Source organism: Benincasa hispida, chromosome 7 (assembly GCF_009727055.1).
Source record: "Benincasa hispida cultivar B227 chromosome 7, ASM972705v1, whole genome shotgun sequence".
NCBI classification, from domain to species: Eukaryota; Viridiplantae; Streptophyta; class Magnoliopsida; order Cucurbitales; family Cucurbitaceae; genus Benincasa; species Benincasa hispida.
Genome location: NC_052355.1, coordinates 42,303,989 through 42,326,798, shown reverse-complemented (window position 1 = coordinate 42,326,798; position 22,810 = coordinate 42,303,989). Strand labels below are relative to the sequence as shown.

Sequence of the window (22,810 nt, the reverse complement as noted above, 5' to 3'; positions counted from 1 at the left end):
TCTACAAGTTGGATTACTGTTTTCCACCTTAAACTATGAGTACATTGTTCCTTTTGATATTTCTGCTCCAGCACTATATCCTATAATAAAGTTTCGTCCAACTCCTAGTCCAAGTATGCCTCTAAGAAATATTGTTTTTTTTTTTTTTTTTTTTTTTTTTTTTTTTTTTTCGGGGCATTCTATCAACTTAGTATGTTATTTTGGGATCTAACTACGTGATTCTCAAACCTAAATGTATATAACAAGAAACCCCAATACTTCACATCAGGAGGACGTGTTCATCTCTTAGGTGTACATCAAATTCCTTTGTAAAATCAGTTCACAGTAACATACAAGATTTTCAAGGCAGTTCAGAGAGATCATTCCCTTAGTAAAATAACAGAAAAGCAATCAATACTTATAGGCAATCAAAAGAAATTTGTATATGACTGACCCATATAATTGCCTACGAGGCTGTGATGATAAAACGCTAAAAATCTATACATTTTGGCATATGACGTGTCCAGGACTTGAGGAACCACCTAATTTGTAGAATCTGAATCCCTACTCTCTTATTTGATGCCGAACACAGGCAGCGGTGCCCTTACAGAAGGTGGCTCTCATGCGTAATTTCAACTTAGCCTAACAAATAAACGGGACAAATACCAAGCCATTGATTATGCTTGAAGTCATTATATTTATCATCATCAACGTCAAGATTAACTTTTGAATGTCAAAGATTATAAAATGGTACCTCTACCAGCGAAATCCGGATTGTAAGAGCACCGTGTTCTACTCCTTATTAGAAATCTACTCAATGCATTGATAACATCAAGAGGATTCTCCAGATGGGCAGCATGTCCCGAGTCCGGGATCTCAACTATTTCGTGGAGGTCAACAACTGGTTCATCTTTGATCTTCTTGCCCATATCAATTTGAGAGAGAATTTGCTGTGCAATTGTCTTGAATTTTGTATCCTTCTCCCCAACAATGATTGAAAGAGGTATTTTGCAGCATTTTAATTCATCCCACAATTGCCTATCATGCAGAAGAGGAAAAGAATACTTGATATAATTCATCCCACAATTTAGAATCGCTTTTGTTTCATGCATTATTTGGTGAAGTAAACAACCTTTTAAAGATTATAGTATTTCAACTTTAATTTGACCTCCCTTTATTTCATATATCAATGATTTTTTTTTCTCCCCCAAAAATTTAACAACAAAAACTTAACAAATCTGTGGGCAGTCAAGTCAGTATTCGATGCGGTGAGCTTTCTAGCCAAGAATCAGTGGTCAGAACCCCATTCGCTTCCTTCAAGGTCCTAATACGGCAGCTAGCCTACTATGGCCTTGTGAAGGACTAGGGGGAAAAAAATACTTCCATTCAGTTATTAGTTGGCTGTAGATTCAAAAGGAAAACTAGAATCCTTTGGATGAATGCAGTGCAAACATTCACACGTCCATATAGTTAGGAAGCAACTCGCAAATGTTCAATGAGAAGGAAAAAGGTCCAAGAGATGTATATAACAAAGCTAAGTACACTTTTTTCTGTAATTATCTCTACCTGGGGAATCTTCTTATAAACCCCCAAGGAGGTCTAAAATTTGTATTTAACTTTTCACTAAATCAATGAAACCAATGAAAACCTCCTTTCAGAGGGAGGAAAAAGATGCCATAGGTTCAAGTTTTTATTGGCATCTATAATCTACTTGCAAAATCAAAAGTGTTACTTTACGTGTATATCAATCCGTAGTTTGAATATGCATGCAGAACTGTAGCAATAAAGGAGCTTTGGTGCATTTTCACCAACATTGTCCCCAATTGTAATTTTGATTTATATTTTAGATGCTGAAAAATGAAAATATACGATGGTCACCCATTTTAAACTTACGGCTGCCTTCCGATGCTTAAATCAGATAGAGCTTTTGCAAGATGCTGCACGTCATCATGCTTCAATCGGCTGGCAATAATTTGACTATAATGTGGATGTTCTCTTAGACTGCTAAGATTGAAAGTACAAGATCATAGGTATAGGCTAGCAATAGCATTCAAGGTAGTGACAAATCAAACTAATAAACTCACCTTTTCCATAGTTCTCCACAATACCACGCCTCAAGAAATCTTTGTAAGCCATAGACCTTAAGGATTCGTGCTCTAGAGTCATCTTTAACTCTACGGATTCTCCTTGCCATCTTGTCTTTTAATCCAGGGCTTCCAGATATTATAACAGCTCTTCCAATCTTCAAAACAAATATCAATCTTTCTTAAGAACTAAAACATAAATGAAAACTTAGAAAATTAGTAGGGTTCATAAACAACCTTATCACCAAATCTCAGGGCCATGTACATGGCAATCCTAGCCCCCATTGAATATCCTACAAGGTTAACTATACCTTTACCAGGAGCAAGATGATGAATCAACTTGTACAGTAGATCAGCAATAACCTCAATTGAATAACTTGGTTCCTCCACACCATGAACATCACAATCATTCTTTTGTGTTGTTGATTCCCCATGACCAGGAAGGTCAAGAGAAATGCATCTGGCTGAACCTGAGATGCCTTTCATGATTGTAATCCAGTCTTCACCAGTTCCAAGAAATCCATGAAGAAAGAAGAGCACATTATCCTGCACAAGCTCTAAGTAGGGGGAATATAAGCAAATAATGATACAAGTCACGATTATTGTCAAGCAGGCTTAATGATAACAAATAAATGGATGATACAAATGCATGAAGATGCTTATGTTCTAGAAACTAAACTGCGAAACAGAACAGAAATTAAAAAGTACAAAACAAAAACTCTTACTTACGTTTGTTCTTTGTCCAACCTCTAGAACTTTTGTTGAATAAGAGAACCCCTTTGAGTCTACACTTAATTTGTACCTACATACTTGCTCTTCAGTAAATTTTTTACAAACAAACTTCTGGTTGATTTGAAAACCTTTTAGAAGACGATTAGCCTCAGCAACAGATGCTTCAACAATGCCACTATGAGGGTCACGGCTAATTCTGAGAGGATCAAGAGTTACATCTTCTTCAAGCCAACGGTAAGTTCCTAGACCATGAGCTATAGATGGGGCTGGTTGAATATTCATCAGTTTTCTTACTTCTGCATTCTGAAGCTCCAGATAACAGGATAAGTGTATATATCCAGACAAACCTACACCACTTTCAAATGCAGCACTAACAACAGCCATTTTTCCGTGTTGCTGTGCCCACCTTGCTACCAATGCTGCATTTTCAAATCCCCCAATGACACTTGGTTTTATAACCTAGAAGGAATTACGTAACAGACCAAAATCAAGATCAGTACATAATATATGCTGAAGTGATGCGAAGCCTCACAACAGAAAATCTTTAATAACAACACATTGGTTCATATATTTTAACATCATTTATATTTCTCCAGGTTATTCTAAATTGTTTTATAATGAGTTGTCTTGTGAACATATTTTCTTTTCTTCTACGCTAGGCATGAAGTCAGGCCATGAACATATGATACAGGGGACAACAATTCCGTAAGAGGAGAAGAAGAGGAAACGGTTAGCACAATCTCTATCCAAAATACACAACAAATGAAGACCAAGAGAGCATTAGAGGGTCTATAGGGGATCTTCAATATAAAGTTGATAGTACTTGTGTATATTTGACCACTGAATTAGTTCCGGAGAACTACTCATTCTAAATTTGAATAGCTGATTCCAGTCTTCCTAGTGCTCCTTGCAGAAATGGGGGTTTTACAGGTCACTTACTATAGCAACAATTCCTGGATGGGCATACTTCGCAAGTTCTTTCACAGGATTATCTTGAATATGATCGAGAGTTTCATCCAGTGCAACAGGCAAACCACTCTCTTCACAGAATTTAATAATAGCATCTTCATCCATAACTGGTTCCTGAATTGAGAAATTAAAGAGGAACATGACCACACGACGAAATAGTAACCAGATTAGCAAGAAATGCAAAGGAAGTATAGCAGGTACGAACATTTAAATACATGACGACTGTGTATTAAGATCTTAGTATCTGTTTAAAAGTTCATACAATTTAGATGTCACAATCATTTCAGATATATGAGATGTAATCAGACATTCACGAGTAGTACCTCAATATATTGCAGGCCACAGTCCTTCACCAAAGAGCTAAATAAAATAGCTTCTTCATAGCTCCAGTTCCGATTAGCATCAACACGGAGTTCAATTTGGTTGCCAAGCTTCTTCCTTATTTCCTGTACAACTGCAGCATCATACATTACATTCCCTTGTCTGGCTACCTGCAATTGTTTAAGGATTAAACTATTAGTAAGTCAACGTGGTTGCTACAAACCAACATATCTTGAGATACATGATAGAGAGAATACTATGGTTTCTGGTGCAAAAAGAAAATAAGAGAGAATCTTCAGAAAATGGTAATGCAGCTTGCCTTTAACTTGATAGTGGGAAATCCTTCTTCGGCCAGTGTCTTAGCAACATGAGCAACCTCAGATGGAGTTCCACCAGAATCCAACAGCCCACAAATTTGAACTTTTGACGAAGTTGCCAAGTTCTTTTCTTCATCTAACTGATGCTGGAGTACATCTAACAAGCTGCAACCTTTTCTCCCTGCTATGGCATTGAGAACAGCCATTTCCAAACCACATCTAACACTTGGATAGATTGAACTTGGCTGTATATGGTTCACATTGAGAAAGAGTCCTTTTATTGACTTAAAATTTCGATTTTAAAAGAAAAATTGGATGAGCTGGAAAATAGGAGCACCTACTGGTATTCCCAGTTCATGGAAAATCCAAGAAGAAAATGAACCCCGTAGCAGAGGAATGGAGCTCCTGATCTTCGCTCCCTTTAATATATGAATGAGACACTTAAGTTGCTCTTCCACATCTAGTAGGCTCTCTCTGTGGATGTCAAGGGGTGAAATCTGTCGAATAGCACCAGGAAATTAAGTAATTTAGTAATGTACTCACTCTACTCTTTCCCAAGGGGCTATTAGGGTAAAGTACGCAAGGATTGATAGGAAGCTTGAAATTGGCAGGCTCATATAAGGATCATCAATCTTAAATAAAGTGGCACTCAATTGCTTGCCACAACGAATAAATAGAACTAACCTCACCAAGGCCAAGACTCCCATCCTCCAGATACAAAGACAAAATAAAACCTTCTCTGAAGAACTTCCGACTGACTTGATCAATAGAACTAGATGCAGTTGTAGGTGGAGCACATAGTGGGATTCTATCACCCAAAGAAAGAGGGAACGAGGATTTAGTCAACCAAACTTCTCTAATTACCGTTATCCTAGCTACTCAGTGCATCGATAACCTAATATGGTGAAGGGGTAAACACCTGAACAATGTGCATTCCATTCTACTTATCTTGCAAAGGAAGAGTCCAGATGAAACAGATTCTTCAGAATGAAGTCCTGAAAATATGCGTAAACCATGATCTACTGCTTGACAAGTGAACTTCCTCAAGACACTGGCACGATGACCATAAAGTGTTAGCAAATAACAGTTGTAACCTTGAAAGATGTTATATTTTTTGATAACGGGAGGAAAATCTAACAACCTAAAGGAATTTAATTTGAATGATTATTTTTTAAAAACCTGTGGAAGGTAGTATTGGCATCAATGGAACTGTCGACCTCAATTATGCAGTCATTTTCTTCATGATGAGACTGAAATAAAGCATCTTGAAGTTCCATCTTTGTCCGTACATGTAAATGCTTCAAGCTGTATATCAATTTCAGGTTAAAATGAAGCAAGACTGACACAGAATATGGCAGGAGTTAACTGAGATAAAGGCAAACATACACAGCAAAGGAAAAAGGACAACTTCTTCAAACTTTTACCTAGTTGATCGAGTTACAATTCTCCTTTTTGCGAGTTTTTTTGTATGTCATTGTACATTCTTTCATTTTTCTGAATAAAAGTTCATTCTTTTTATTTTAAAAGGTTCCCTAAATTATCATAATGCCTGATGAATTTTTTTCACCCACATAATTTGCTTATTGGGAATTATCCAAGATTATGCTAGCATCAGTAGTATGACCTATTTATATGTAATCATTGAACGCCTAGTGCAAGTTTGCACCTAGGTTGAGGAACTCGTCTCCAATTTAAGATGTGATTCACCATCACTATGGTTGTTCGTCTGGTAATTGTTTCAATGGTAGATCTTTGCAAACCCCACACATGAAACCGAGAGCCTTGATTTGTTTCAATGACTAATTTTCCATTAAGCACCTGACCTTCAATTGAATCCCCAGTACAAAGAGAATCTGACATCAGATTATCACGATTCTTCGGATCCCTACCAGACCCCCCAAACCACCACCAGCCTTCCTTCTACTCTCTCAAGCATGCCACAGCAACTTGCACATTTATACTGCGTCAAGCTCTCGTACTTGACGTGGTTGTGCCCAAAGAAGTAAAATATAATAGAATTAACACTAATCGAGTGGCAACATTTTTTCAGAATCTGATAAATCTAAAAAATTAATTGTTAATTTTATTGCAAAGGAGGCGCAAAAAGAAAATAAAACTTGAGATACTAATGCTTCAGATTTTTAAATAAATGCCGATGTGTTTGACATAAGCCCTACTTTTGCATTATTACTGCATATTAGACGTCATCATGTCAGCATATCACGCTGCTTTCCATTTATTTTCTATCACACTTTAATGTCATTTACAAAATCCTACTAATAAAATTCGCATCTTCTCGAGGTGTCTACTATATGTTCATGGGATAACTATCCACTTGCAAACCAACCTTCTATAATCTTTTACTGTTATTTTAGAGGCTCTTCACCCATAAAATGATCCCACATCAAATGTTGAATTAGAAGTTCACAAGAAATATCCACAATTGAAAATTCAAGATCTAGTAGAAATGGGATCCACAACCCTGCAGTTCAGTACATTAAAAGATGCTAACTATAAAATTAGGCTTAGATTTGAATCTGACAATTTGCTCTAATCAGATACAGCAACAAAAAAGATAAACCCGATGTTAATTTTAAGCTTTTCAAATATTCAAGATATACTGATAAGATACAAAAGCTTAAAATTATTAATGTTGAATGTACAGTGAACATTTTCCCTTTCCATGTTAAAAAAAATAAAGCTTTTTGAATAATAGTTTTAGACTGCTTGTTGGAATCCTGCAGGACCTTATTTGTAACAGTATCGGAAGAATTTACATAAAAAATGTTGTAAGATCTACATAGACCAATTAACTTCCGTCCCAACACTTAAATCATGGTTATGCATGAACAACAAGAGACAAAAGCGTATTAAATGAAAAATTCAATTACAGTATATTTAGGTATATACATATTTCTTACCCATGTGCCATACATAGGCTTCGGAGTGAAACCTTGTGAGAGGTGTGGAAGAATTGGTCTAGTATTGCTGCCTCTACTTTGTCCTTGATAGGAAGGAGACTGAAGATTGCCCCACCATTATTATTGATTACAACTACAGTCACAGGTTTCCTCGCCATCCTTCAGAGACAGTAAGTAACTAAACAATTAGCATGAAACCGTTTTTTAATAAAAGTACAATGAAGGAAAAGTAATAGAAAAAAAACTTAGGTGCATCCCAGGCTGCATCTATCTTTGTGCATCTCACCAAATTGTCCAATCATAATTTACCTACATCAAATTCTACTTCTTGAAATATTTTAATTTATTTTTTTGTGTGTAATAGAAATTTGGATGCATAAAAATGGGTACATCCAGGTATTGCTCAAAATACTATAAGATGCTAAAGAGTGCAAACTTGGAAAAATACACACCCTCCTATAAAGGAAAGAAAAAGATATTGTAAAGACCTCAATCAAGAGAGCTAAATGATAAAATAACACAAAACCCAAAAAAAAGGAAGAGAGAGAGAGAGAGAGAGAAACCCAAAGCTACTTTAAAGGATGTTAATTCCTGAAAATAGAAGCATGGTTTAGGTCACATGTAAGACCCCAATTATGCACATGTAAGCAAGCAAGGGTCAAAAAGAGTCTTCACAGCTAACAAGTCGTTAGTGGAATGTAGAATTCTGTTACATGAGAAGTGTGGGGCTAGCTGGGAACCCGAGTGGTTTATGAAGGTTTAGGAGCCTTGGTTTTGGGGTTCGAAGAGTTCGTAAGTTCTGAACTTGGAGAGGATCTCATGCTCTCTGGAATGTGCCTGGTTTTTATGTTTCTGAATTGTCGTTTATTTTGTTCTTCTTTTTCATTGTGATATAGTTGGAATTGTGGAAAGCTTTGGTATCTTTCTCATACATCAATCTATAGACTATCAGGCAAGTCGTTATTCCCCCCTTTTCTAGCATCCATTGGGTTTTTCTGCTTGCAGGATAAATTGAAACCTAACATAACACAAGGCTAAGAGATATTTTTTCCTTTCATTTTCATACCTCTGGTTCAAAATTGCTAAGCCATTTGTATCATGCAGGAAAGAAATGTCTCCAACTAGACAAAGCACCTGATATTGATCGAAACATGAAAGGATTGAGGAGAAAGAAAGATGAAGAAATAACCATATATATTCTCATGTAAAAAAACCCACAAGATTCATGGAATAGCAACATAAGCAAAATGAAAGTATAATTATTACGTCAATTTGTTCCCTTATGGTTGTCATGCCAAATAATACTCACTCAAAAGGGAAGAAAAAATAGTATGCCCATGACTTGTTTGATATTAACAGAACAAAAGACTTCAGGTATAATAATGCAATATCTATGTAGATTTTGTACATGGCCTGGCCGTTACCTTACTTGAAATATGATATATGGAAAAGGAAACTTGAAACTGCATTAACATGACATATATAATGAATCGTATAGTCCTTTATATAACCCATAAGCCCAGTAAGTGATTTGTTTGCAAATAAAATTGTACAAACAAATTCTAGCGACATACTCGTTTGTTGCATCCGACAGAAAAACCAACTGCTGTGCTAAGAAGTCCGTCAATACCACTGGCTCCTCTATTCCCAGAAGTCCATGTCCAGCAAAATGGAAGTTGTAAGTTTAATTGTCTAGCCGCTACACTGTCGTTGCATTTTGACCAACCATATGCATACATATCTACATCACGGATTGGCATGCTGTTCCCCAGGAACAGAACAGAATCACATGGAAGTGCTTCTGAGATTACCTGAGCAACTTGTGGCTCAGACAGAGAGTAGTTAGCAGAAATTTGAAATTGTATTTCCCACTCAACCTGTAAAATAGGCGAAGTCATTCTGGAAATGAGAAAAATTAGAAAGTGCAACCATGAAATACTCAAGTATCACCATTTTCTTTGACAAGACAAAAATCCACATCTAATTATAACATCAAAAGATTATAAACATTGTCTTCACCATCATATAACACAACAGAAAATATTGCCTTGTAGGAGATGAATAACAAACTGAAGTTCATCTAGTTTGAGAGGAATAACAAAGTACGGATTGTGGCTTTCAGTTTAACAACAGTATACTAGCGTTCTATATTGTAAAACTTTATTCTCAGTTATGCTAGTTCCCCTCAAGATACGACTCCAGAACAAAAAAAATGGAAATCTACTGCTGGAGATCAGTTAAATTACCATCATGTTCAATGCTCGTAAAGTAGTAGTCCACTTGCTCCTACTGAGAGGAAAACCAGCTTTAAGTAAACAACCAACAAATTCTAAGACGGTGCTTTGGATTCTATGGGTTACAATATGTGATGGATCGTGACGACCTGGATACTTATCAACCATGATGTATGAACAGGGACTGCAGTCCTCAAGCATCTTCGAAATGCGTTTGCTTGTTACCCTGCTTCCAATCTGTAAACATTTTGAAATATTGAGCTAATTGACATATGGAAGGAACGTATCAAGGTGATTCTTGGAAGCTTTTTGTTCATCAAATATGACCTAGTGGTAAATTGAAAGTAACAGGTGCCACTGAATAGCTGTCTTCATTTCAGAACCCTAAAACTAACTCCCGAAATGGCTCTAGTTCACATTTAGATCAACTTTTCATGGAAATATATCATACTACTATTTTACAATTCTATATTAAATGAATTTAACGTTGAATCTTCTCATTTATTATAAGCTACCTTACAAAATGTGGATAATGATCAAAAAAATACTTTACTTACAATCATTATTTTCACCTTCAAAAAATGTACTTAGTGTACGTCATCATTATGCCAATACAACTTGGACGTTCGAAATAAGATATATCCTATACTCATTAAGTACATACATTTGTTACATTCCAAGACCTAAGTATTATGCCATGATATTATCCTTTCTCCTTTATTTTCACTCAGCATTCATTCAAGATCACATTTTTTAAACGAGAAGAACAATTTTATTTAAGAACAAATGAAAGACAAGGGCAATGCAATACAACAAAGAAAATCTCAAACCAAAAGGAGCCAAAAGAACAACAAAAAGCAGAAAAAACACATGATAATTACAAAAAGGGGCTCCAATTCAAAAGAATGAGAGATCAAGGGTAATTACTAAAGTCCTTGGTGACAGACACCCAATTGGACGCATTGAACCAAACCAATGCCCAAGCCTCCTCCCAAAGCCTTTCCTCATCATAAAAGACTCATTGTAAACCCACATTAAAAGCCTCCAATGTGCTTTTCCTTAATAATTAAGGGTCCTAATTTTTATTCTGGAAGATAAAGATGCACTACTGTGAGGCTTATGTTGGGCTTTAATTGAGGAGAGTGAAAAGAGAGTATAAGAAGAAAATAATGTAAGTATTACCTGAATAATCACGTCAAATTTTAGCCATTTTCTCACCAAATCAGAAAGCAATGCATGATCAAGGTGATCGACAAAGAAAAAGTTATTTTCCATTTCTAGGAAAGAAGTCAAACTCTTTCTTAATCGTAAACCAGATAATACATCAGCCACTATAGGCCATGAAATATGCTTGGCCAATAGAAAAGCAGCCCATATCTCATCCTCTGATTGAATTGATCCAAGAAGTAGAATTCCATTTTTGGCTCCATGGATTACTTTCAAAACCTCTGCCATATGACCAAAAGTATCAATAGACGTTGGAGACGCTTCAAGTCGAATATATTTTGTAAAAACTTCGGTGCTTGATAACCAAATGTGTAATCCATTTAAGCAACTCAAATTCCATGGACTTGGACTATTTTCCAGTGGCTCTCTAAATGGACAGTTTATGTGAACGGGGCCACAGGGTGAAGAGGTTGCCCAATGTACGGCAGAATCAAGAGTGGTAAGTACCATTCTAGCGGGAATTTGATCAGTTGGAGCAGGAAGACTGAAGAAGAACCTCACAAATGAACCAAAATGGTTTACCTATGAACAACTTCAAATACTTTAATCAGATAAACCATAAAAAAGTTGCAAGTTAAATCATACTGGAAGGCTGGGATCCACCAGACAAGAAATATAACATGAACCAAGCACACAACACTGGAAAGGTAGCCTTCTCAATATCCTGGAAGGTGGTAGAACATGCTATTGCCTCAAATTATAAAAAGAAAAAGGATAATTGATTTTAACTCTAAAATCATTAATCAGACACTAAGATCAGTATAGGTTAGAGACCAAATGAAATGTTAACGGAACTCTTGACAGATATTTATGTAGCCTTCTCATATACTTGTTGAAATGCTAAAGAAAAGTGATAATGAATCTACTATTATCGTTGCATCATAATTACGTAGCCTTCTCATATACTTGGTTGTTGCAGATATAACATTATCTTTTGTCACTACCACATAAGTGATTGTGACAAAAGACATCTTTTTAATAGCAATACAATTTGATCACAATGCAAACGTTAATACAAGGTCATGTTAAATTCTTTTAAACAAAAAACTTGTACCAGTAAGGGGATTGAACAATAAAAGATAGAAATAAAATAGGAAAATCAGCAACTTAGTATAAATACCTGATTAATAGCTTGATTTGCTCCTGCATCCTGTAGCTCCAGGGGACGATCAGCTGTGAGCAATAAAAGAGGAAGAAAATCTTGACTGGCTTCAACAACCTACAAAATTACCAATTATAAATTGAGACAAAATTATGGAACTTCCTCTCATGTAGGCTGCTCAAATAGCTAACTGCTGGCTAAAGAGCCTAGTCATCATAATAGCTACAGCTACATTTTAGTTCTGTTCCTCATAACCAGAAAGGTAAATTTTGTTAACCACCAAGTTTATTGGAGTTTTTTTTATACGAATGACCCATTCACAAGTCCCTTAGTGTTTAATGACCTACCTCCCACATATGTATGAAATCTAACCTTCTGCTTACGTCAAAATGCACTATCGCATTTTAGAACTTATTGCGTTAGGATAGCCATGTCCATCGTAGCCGTAACGCAATGGCCATCTTTATTTTTAGTTTTCTGTTGTGTTTTCCCCATTTTTCTCGAAATTTGTTGTGTTTTTGGGTGAGAAAAATACATATTGCGATAGAGATTATTATCGCGTGCTACATGGTCATCTCTAACGCGATACGTTATAAAATATTTGTTTTGTTTCTCCTATTTTTCTCTAGTTTGTTGGGTTTTTTCTGAAAAAATGAAGATTGTGATAGAGAGTGGCCATCATGTTAACACTGCGATAAACATGACCGATCCTAACGGGATAAGGTATAAAAATGCAATAGTGCATTGTGACGTAAGCAAAAGATTAAATTTCATACATTTGTGGGGGATGGGTCATCAATCATAAAGGTCCTTCTGCAAAAGTCATCCATACAAAAAACTCAAGTTTATTGGCTATTGAGCAATTATATATCTAACTCCCTAATTAGTAATTGTTAACATGTCTATAAGTCATTTTTCAATGTCCAGATACGAGAGTTTTGAATGTATTACTAACTGGAAAATACATTTAAAATCTAAACTAGTCTGATCTGCACCAAAACTGGTATTAAAAGATTCCATTTTGTAACCACTGAAAACGAAGATAGAAAAGCTTCAATTAGGCAAATAGAGCATCTTAGTTTCAAATTCCACTAAGACCAAATATTTAGTGCCAGGATATATATTTGACAACTTTTGAATTTTGGAGACCAAGCATTTCAATGTTAGTCTTTTCTTCTTCAACTTACATACATTCAAACTGATAAGAGACAGATGGAATGTTTCCCATTTAAGAAGAGAGAGAGAGAGGACAACTTTGTTTCTTAAGTATATACAAAAGTCGAGATCCTTAGGCAATGCAAACCTGGGCTTGAATTTGTCAAGCTCAAAAGAGCTTCCTGTCCTCGACAGGATTCAAAGCCTCCAAAGCATTGGAAAGACATAGGTAACTTCATTACATAGGTTAAAAACTGTTTAATTAATTTTCATAAAATAGTGAATATTATTTCATGATATGCTCAATGTGACTCACAGCAGGAAGAAGATTTGAAACAGCAGTGCCTGACGATGTGATTACGACTGCTGGGCTATGAGATCCTTTGGCATATCCAATCGCATGAAAAGCAAGAGAGCGTTCATCAAAGCATGCGATACATGTTATCAGGGGATGACTTGCAGCAGCGACGGCAAGAGGGGATGATCTTGATCCAGGAGCTATGCAAAAATACTAGAGTGAATAACAGTCAGATCTGTCTGCATCCATGTTGATGGAAAATATTTATGAATAGTATACATACCGTCAAACCAAGACGAGAACATTCTTCAACTATGAGCGATGCCCAGACAGCATTAATGTTGGCATGCTCTTGCTCTGAGTGAACATTTTCGTTGATATGATCCAACTGATGGTTGAAAGGGTCATATTAGATGGAGAATAAACAACTTTTTAACAATATTGAACAAATTAGTTTATGGACTCTTAGGCACAAGGATCAGTCTTGCTCAAATCCTCCATAACTGGGAGGCTATGATACTTAGTTCTTTTGGGGAGGGGATTCTCGCCTCTCTGCCTCTAGGCTGTTCATTTTGTGATTAATACATACCTTTCTGTTTCTTACCAAAAGAATAATAACAATAATAAACAACTTCATAACAATAAATCAATAGGTTATGTGCAATCTTGATTCAAAAATCTGGTTGGCTTGAAGCCTCATCCCATTGGGTGCACCAACATCATTGGCTCAGATAATATACAAAACTAACGCATTTTGTCAAAAACCACAGTGAAACACCGCCCAATTCAAAAGTTGGGGAGGCAAAGTCAGATGAGGAAGGGAAAATAACTGATCTCCGTAATAATTTTCAATGAAACTAAATAACAAAACTTTAAAAGAAAGTAGCAGCCACATGAGTACAGTATACAAGCATAAAAAAACCACTGGAAAGACAGAGAAGTCAGATCATATAGTAGTGAATCACTTGAGGATAATCTAAGTAACGAAGGACAGTTATACGTATTTAATCATAATTTTACACCGTTCTGCACTTTCAGAAGCTTGGAACCTCACCATATTACATGCAACGGCAACGTTTGGTGAAACCCTAATGCAGAATTGATGGGAGAGTGCAGACTCCTGCAATGATTGTGATAGTTATTAAAGAATTGAACCATAGACACATCTGTCATGTTGAACTAGCACAAACAACCTTACTTGAACAGGATCTATTCTATAGGTTGTACAACTGTGCCCTTGAATTCTAAAAAAAACTAGCATGAACAATGTCTGTTTTACTGGAGCATGTTCCATTTGTTCTCTTTTCCAGAGGGCTATAGTAGAAATTTTCATCAAAGCCTCATTATTTTTTTACTGTTATTCTTAACTGCATAGCTTAATGAAGAAGGATATGTGAACTGAACTTATTCATACTATTGATTTATGAGACTGGATACTGAAAAGCTATTAGATCCATTTTACAATTTGAAATATAAAAAACATAATAGTTTTCAATTATCACAAACCATCAGTTGCTAATGTGCTTTTGCTTTTGTAATCTAGATGGATCAGCAGACAACAAGCTATAAAACTGAGAGTAAGGTCCATAACTAAAAAAAATATCAGGTTTGAAAACTATAGCAGGAACTCTGCCAAATTAAATCAAGAATCCAATGATTGAAGGATGAAAGATTACCAGAAAGAGAAGATACCATTTCCATGATGCCAGTCCTGAAACTTTCACCAGCTACAGAAAGCACTTTCATGTATGCCTACAATATTTGTACTCTTAAATGAGAATGGTGAGAACCAAAACATACAACTCCATATAATTTCTATGCTTTCTAGGAAATATATTCTTTTGTCTAAGTGATTTTGAGGGAAAAGAAAAACCGTCGTTAAGTTCAATCAAAACCGGAATAGTCAGGCTACTTGTAACATGAAAGAAACATAATAATACTGGAGAAAATAACGTTGTTATCTATGTAACTTTGAGATCCACATGCAAACCCAGATCTCAAGGTAGTTGGACCCACACGTTGAAAGGAAAATGATACTCAGAGGGTACCATCATCTTACAATCATTTCCATCCTCCCAACGCATCCAACATATATATCTCCCTAGATAGAGGGAAAACAAGTGCAAAAGCAAGAAGATGCAAGTCTTGCATTGGCAATATCCGTCTTGAAAGAATCTGGTAGAGTTTTTCTTTAGTCAATCATAATGAGGTGCAATTACGATTTATATATTGTACTTTATAGGAAACAAACCAAACTATTTAATAAGTAAAAAGGATAATTACTATGGCACAAACAGATAGGGAAGCATCGCAAAGAAATACAAAATACATTTCATTTGCCAATCTAAAATAATGGGGGGGAAAGTTTACACTAAAATCTGAAGGTGATGCTTTAGTTTTCACATTGTTCGGCAAAAAATGAATGACTTCAATCCCCTACATGATCAATATTCACACGTTTATCCTCAAGAGCTTTTCTTATTTTCATTTTTACGAACCAAATAGCCAAACATAACGCTGAAACTGCATAATTCTACAATGCCCTCTTCTTTTCAGTGCCCACTTAATAAATCGACCAAAATCTCAACCTTTGTTAAGATAGCCAAACATGTCAAAGTTAATACTACAATTTGTAGTCTCCTTTCCAATCATTTTTTTCGTATAGGAATAGGGCAGGAAATCTAGGCAAAAGATAGGGAAAATAACAAATATTAGTTTTAATTATCTATAATGCACACTAGAGAATTGTGCCTAAAAAATCTACAACATGTACAGTACACACCACTCGCTGACTAGTCACTTCAATTATAAGAACTACTGGTAGCATACATCTTAATGAATGCAACAAGCTCTATTTCAAGTAATTGAAAAAAGTTGTTACCTAATGCATAGACCTGGTTAATCGACTAAATGCAAATAAAATCAATAATTCATACATGACGTTCTATCAAATTAGTATCAGCAAATATTAAAATCTATACCATCTGATTTGTTCTGTCCACAAGTTTTGAAGCTGTTAATGAAGATCTTATATATTTGTACTGGCAGTTTCCTTTAGATGGAAAATTAGTACTGATCTGCACATATGCCACAAAATAATCATTTAGTATTATCAAGCTAGCACATCAACAATATAATATGCAGGTCAAAAGGTCCATAAAAGCTAAATCTCTTCATGTTCTCAATTATCTTGATTATTATTATAGGTTCCATATCCAAGACAAATTAGATCATGGTTATCCGAATCTTGTAAGTGATCTAACAATATTGGACTAGAATGAAATTAGGGAAATATGGCATGAACATAAAGCCGCAGCCCAAGATACCTGGTAGATAGATGAGCCCAAAGAATGGATAGCTTCCTCAAATGTACAAGGAAAAGATTCACTCCAAGCAAGTGTTGCAGAGAGAACAGAAATGCCCTCGTACTCACTCAACTCAATCTATGAAGACAAGAATAATTTAAGGATATTATAAGCACGTATTCCTCCAAAGAATTAACTAATGTAACAGGATGACCATATCAATGGCATAATTCTGGCATCAAATAAATTCAGACAAAAATTTACTTGGGGAATGCAAAAGCATGAATGACCAGCCTCGTTCTTCAATGAAGATATCTCCCCGGTATTATCGTTAACAAAACCATAAGCCATAATAGGAGCTGAATCATTCATGAGATACCTTCGTAAAAAGTAATAGAATAAGCTTGAGTAGGCCGAGATTTCAGGGACATTGAATGGTGAATCAGATACAACAGCATTTTGCACACCCATAATCCATAACAATAGGTATAGTACAATATTCAGTTAGAAGTAATTAAGACATGCAGTAAATGCCAATGTTTTTAAAAACTTAAAACCAGAGATTCAAAAATACAATTCAAGAACAAGGGGAACCAATACATTAATTTTTCATTCAATATGACAAAGATTTAAACCTAAAACCTTTCAAAGAGTTTCTAATGTCTTGATCGATTGAGTAGAGAAAAATAAATTAATTTGTCATGGGCATTTTACCAAAAAAGCTAAATTATGGATCTACTCTCCACAAAACTTTAAAATTGGACCACAGTTGATCTGCAAAAATGCAAATTCCCAACTTATTGGATGACTTGAAAATTTTTTTCAAATTTTCAGGCATAATCTTTTCCATGCCTGCTACCGTAATAGAAAACATATGCAGCAGCATCCTAATACGCTTTCCTTTTAAAATAATGCTGATTCTAGTAACTAAATCAGTAAACTGGAGGTAAAGGATGAAAGGAACCTTTTCAATGTACTTCGTTTTGATGAAGTAGAAGACAAGTTTGCAAAGTAAATTGCAGTACCAATTCCAAAAACACCGCGAGTATCATTCAAGTATAGAGACTTAATGGTGGCGTCCTTCTCATTGGAAAGGAAAAAGATAGGATACACTTCAGATGACTCTGGTTGACAACAGAACCACAAAAGAGCTCTTGTACTCGGGGGAACAGCCACCTGCAAATTCATCATTTGTTCACCGTTGAACAAGGTACAAACCAAACGAAGAAACTGTTGATAACCATTTAAACTTTTGGCTGCATTTTCAGGCTCATTCTACTCCAAATACAAATACCCGAGAGAAGTGAACGAAATACAAACAAAAACTTACCTGAAACCTGAAAACTCCGTGGGAAGAACGTGGAGGTTCTAATTTCAACTTTTCAATGGCCTCACTTATACTCTCCAGCCCCTGCTTAAGCGTCAGAGCCGGTGGTAGTGTATGCGTAATGCACATCTCCACCAAAAACTCCACATCTTCAAGATCAGATAATTCCGTTGCACCCATTACTGGACTGTCATACCGCACACACTAAGCAACCAAAAAGCTCAAATTTTAAACAGAAAATTGGAAAGAAAAAAAAAAAAGTAAAGTTTACAAATAATGATTCAACTATGAACCTTGAAGCAGGAATTCTGAGGCAAGCGGAAGGAAGCTGGTTGGCGGGAACCTTTGGGAATAAGAGCGAAAGAAGAGAAGAGCTTTGAGCGCGGGAAAGAATCTGTAATGAAAGGTCTCACTGGATGCAGAACAGCAAGCTTATGTATTCTTAGACTGTCAGCTTGCATTGTGTGTGGTTGATGCAAAACCCCGCGAGAGAGAAAGGAAAGATTCTCAGAGAGAAGAAGATAACGAAAATGTTTGGGAGAGACGACGATAAGAGAATTTTCAATTTTTAAGGACAATAATATGACTGCACGTTAGCAACAATATCCTCATGCGACAGGTAGGCCGTTCTTTTAAGACTGACTTTTGGCCATCACTATTATCATCTAAACAGTAGCTCTTGAGGTACATTATGAAAAGGGGTTATATTTCTGAAAAGGGTTACCGAAAAAGTAAGGGGCTATTGATGATAATGACGCATTGGAAGTTTTTCTTTAGAAAAAAAATCTTAAAATAATGTATTTTTTATCTCTCAAAATTTATCATTGATGGAAAAAAATCATTTTTCTTTCTTGTGGAAAAATATTCAAAACTTTAAAAACCCAACCATCCCTCCCTCCATTACTATTTTGTTATTCAACCCTTCAAATTCCTTTCAAAACTCCTCACATTCTTTTATTTTTCTTCAACATTTCGATTCATCATCTTCAAATTCATCTTCATTAAGTAAGTATTTATGCACATTTTAGAAGGATTTTGATTTTAGATAATAGTGGTCATTTGATTAAAGAAAATTGATTTTTTTTTTTTAACAAGTTTATGGGTTTTCATGGGGTTTCATAATTTTTTAGATTTTTTTTAAAAAAAAACATTGCATTTTAGAATGATTTTTAGGCCTATAGATAGCATATGAGTTGATTTGTATACTGGAAACTTTTTTTTTGCTTTAAATTCCAATTTTCTAATTTTTGAGACGTCTCCAATTCGATGAAGCCCACTCGGGCTTCTTTAGATCTTGACCGGGCGGGCAAACAGGTGGGACTTTGAATGGATGTAGGGAATCAGGACCGGAAAGGGGGAAGTGGGGCAAAACCCGGGAAGATGGTCACAAACGGGTGGGAGGGGCGAGATGGGGCGGAACCGGGCAAGAAAGGGAAGGGATGTTTTGTCTCGGGCCCGACCGGGTATGGGGTCGGGCCAAAAAATAGTAACATGGCTAGACTGGGCTAGAAAGGGAAGGCATGTTTCTGTTTTTTGGCTCAGTCCCGAGCCCGCCCAGGTATGGGATCGAGCCAAAAGATAGGAACGAGTGGACTGGGCGACTTGGGACTGGGAAGGGGCGGGCGGGACCAAGTCATCTTCGAAGCTAGCTACTAGTTTTTTGCCCAGTCCCGGGCCCGACCGGGTATGGGGTCGGGCCAAAAACCATTAGCTATAAGGGTGTGACCGGGCGACTCAAAATTGGGAAGGGGTCTAATCGGGCAATCTTCGAAGCTAGCTATTGGTTTTTTACCTAGTCTCGGGCTTGGTCGGGTATGGGGCCGAGCTAAAAACCAGTAGCTTACATTTATTTTATTTTTTTATTTTTAAATATTCTGACGCATTGTTGTATTGTGCTAACTTCTAATTTATTTATTTGATGAAAAATGCAGGTTATAATGGAACTAGAAATGAAGGTTCATCCTAATGATCATTTTCCTACAACTCTTTCATATTGTTCCCTAAAATTAAGAAAAAAACTAACCTGTGACACAAACATCATCTTCAATTGACCATTAATTCATTATATTTTTGTTCGAGAGGTAGAGGAACCTAAGAGAGATGTTATTAGTTTTAATCTTATGGGGAATAAAGTATCATTCAACCAAATAGAGTTTAACCTTATTACAGGATTAAAACATCAAACTAGAACTATGAGGGGGAGAAAATTGTTTTGTTAGACTCAAAGCTAAGTATCTAAATGACAATGAGGGTATGAAGGCATATGAGTTGGACTCTATTTTTCCAAAACTTGAGTTCGAAAATAATGTTGATGCAATAAAAATTGCATTGTTTTATTTTATTGAGTTTGCTATGATGGGTAGAGAGAGGAAAAAACAAATGAATTTTGAAAATTTAGTGATAGTAGATGATTGGAATAGATTTTGTAATGAGAACTAGAGGAAGAAAATTTTTTAAAATACAATTAAACGATTCAAACAAGGATTGAAAGATAAAGCACAAGCATATAAGACCAATGCAGATGGAAAACAACAGGCGTACAGTCTTTACGAGTTTCTCCATATTTTTCAGGTAATTTAGTTAATTTGATTTAATGAATATTCATCGAAGTACACCACTAATACACACTTACATTTCATATAGGTATGGGCATACAAAACGATTTCATCATTATACGGTCGCGTTACAAACAGATTGAATGACAATGCAATACCACGCATTTTGAGAAGGTTGTGCTCATATTCTCCTTCATATGGAGTCCTTAGAGACGAGTCTTCAGGTCAGATGCAATATGTTCCTTTTTAAGTTTTTTGAGTTGGAATTTTCTTCATGATTACAGCTTCTTAGTTTATTTATTCATGACTATAATTTTTTTTAGGTAAGGATCACATTGCAACTCGTTCCATATGAGGAAGTGATTCGTTCCATCACATACCATGAAATACTTTTGGGAAGATCGTGATAATTGCCTTTTTTTATATTAAAGTGTCTATTTGATACGATAACTAAATCACGAACTTGCCCAGTTGCACATCTTAATTGTTGGAAAAAAAAACACACCCAAGATTCATCATTTCTCGACCAGATATACCAAACGCGACTGGGTATATTTGATTATTTCCATCGACCCCAATCGCAAGCAAGAGTTTACCATTGTACTTACCCCTTAAATGTGTTCCATCTACAATTAAAACAGGATGAATGCAGTTTAGAAACCCCCTAATGGAAGCACCAAGAGCCATGAAGACGTGCTTGAAATATTTATCTTCTTGTAAATCATATTTAAATGTTGAACCAGGATTTTCGATTTGTAAGGCTTCACCAAGTTTAGGTAATTTTTTGTATGATTCTTCTAGTGACCCCCAAACAAGCACTAACGCTTCTTCCCTTGCCCTCCATGCCTTGTCGTGACTTAAACTCACGTTATACTCTTGTTTTATATCATTCACAATGTTCTTCAGTCTATATGAACGACTAACGTCTTCAAAATTCATCTTTATTAAATATCAGAGAACCCAACTAGAAGCTCGTCTATGATTATTAGTCAATATTTCATTTCTATATGTGTGGACATTGTCATACTTAGAGATCTTAATTATTTCACAATTTTCAATTTAACGACTCGAAGTCTCCATTTGCATTCTTCAACTAAGTATATAACTTTGTATAATGTTGTGGTCGACTTCTTTACCTTAAACTGAAAGTTACCTCTAATTACCAACATAGATAACCACATTTTTGAATAATTCTTAGATATAAAAATATCACCAACTTGCACATCTTCAAAAGATTAAGACTGACTGGCATGACGATTGTGTTACTAGATGGATGTGACAAGTCATGACTTGTTGCATGTGATGAGCTTCCATAATCTTCAATTGTTCATTCTTTTGCATGAGGTGTGTGGTGGATATTTGTTGGGTTTTATGTCCTAAAACTCGTGGTATGTAAACAATGGATCTTATTCTAAAAATTCAATAAATGTGTTGTTGAATAGATCTATTGTTTGATAGAAATCCAATAAACCTAAAAGTCTCTTGACTATTGGATGAGTACTTGAACTTTATGTGGAGACATAAAGATGGATCAGATTCGAGTAAATAGTCAAAATGATCTATAATATATGGATAAGGTTTGGTACCTTATTCTAGCAACACTATTGGATGCGCCCACTCTGTAGTTGTTACAAGGAGTTGTAAAGTATTACAAATGAAGTGATCCTAATTCGTTCATGTTAGACATGAGGAGTGGGGGTGTCCTTGTGCAAAAGAGTATGTACAAGATTGGATCACGAAATGAGTCACTCTTACTTCGTAATGTTGTTTACTGTTTAAGACTGACTATTTCAAAGTGATGACTTAGGTAACTTGACCTTAATCCTGAGTAACTATGAACTCTTGTTTATTCGAGATGTCCCTTAGATTTGCATAGGTGAGGGTTGGCTCAACAGCGCCGGCTCAATAAGACTCCCCAATTCAGGGGTAAAATCGGATAGATAGCTGGGGACATAGGGTGCAAGTGGGAATTCACTCCTACCCGCTTTAGGTATAGTAGAGAGGTTGTTCCCTTAAGTGCTGATTCTGGGGGTTGGACAAGGGATCCTGCCCTTTCATTTGGCATGAGAGAGACTCGATTTTTTTTATTGGATCACATTAAGAGATCGGTGGGGACTTAAGGAACAAAAGGTAATTTCGGGAGTAAAACAGAGATTTGACCTAGTCGTTATTACGAACAACCTGTGAAGGGTTGACTTACTAATCATGGTTATATCGAGTGGACATAATATATCTACAGTAAGGGGAGTTCAACTATGGACTTTAGTGAAGTGACCCATTAATT

General features: G+C 35.9%; 1 protein-coding gene across 7 annotated transcripts; it reads right to left on the bottom strand.

Moving 5' to 3' along the window:
• Positions 1 to 275: 275 nt before the first annotated feature.
• Positions 276 to 18,591, bottom strand: LOC120082188 (protein PHYLLO, chloroplastic). 7 transcript variants are annotated; one of them, XM_039037448.1, is made up of 29 exons: positions 18,265 to 18,586; positions 17,975 to 18,175; positions 17,609 to 17,820; positions 16,909 to 17,023; positions 16,666 to 16,782; positions 16,321 to 16,416; positions 15,032 to 15,091; positions 14,394 to 14,459; positions 13,623 to 13,727; positions 13,358 to 13,552; positions 11,905 to 12,003; positions 10,740 to 11,306; positions 9,570 to 9,794; positions 8,898 to 9,200; positions 8,390 to 8,457; positions 7,324 to 7,482; positions 5,582 to 5,707; positions 5,322 to 5,453; positions 5,087 to 5,210; positions 4,744 to 4,899; positions 4,405 to 4,647; positions 4,088 to 4,255; positions 3,735 to 3,878; positions 2,793 to 3,254; positions 2,301 to 2,609; positions 2,064 to 2,221; positions 1,873 to 1,983; positions 734 to 1,017; positions 276 to 621 (listed from the first exon to the last, which is right to left on the bottom strand). In XM_039037448.1, the coding sequence occupies exons 1-29, from the start codon at positions 18,430 to 18,432 to the stop codon at positions 617 to 619; spliced, it is 5,178 nt and encodes a 1,725-aa protein (XP_038893376.1). In that variant the 5' UTR covers positions 18,433 to 18,586; the 3' UTR covers positions 276 to 616. The 7 variants fall into 7 exon arrangements, with proteins under 7 accessions (XP_038893376.1, XP_038893377.1, XP_038893378.1 ...); XM_039037449.1 differs by having other exon boundaries at positions 1,873 to 1,980; positions 18,265 to 18,585; XM_039037450.1 differs by having other exon boundaries at positions 17,975 to 18,158; positions 18,265 to 18,402.
• Positions 18,592 to 22,810: the final 4,219 nt, after the last annotated feature.

Coding starts and splice junctions, on each gene's coding strand:
- LOC120082188 (XM_039037448.1), bottom strand. CDS start 18,432: ATGCAAGCTGACAGTCTAAGAATACATAAGCTTGCTGTTCTGCATCCA. Junction 13,553..13,622: donor GTTCTCGTCTTGGTTTGACG/GTATGTATACTA, acceptor TATTCACTCTAG/TATTTTTGCATAGCTCCTGG. Junction 1,984..2,063: donor TGTGGAGAACTATGGAAAAG/GTGAGTTTATTA, acceptor TTTCAATCTTAG/CAGTCTAAGAGAACATCCAC.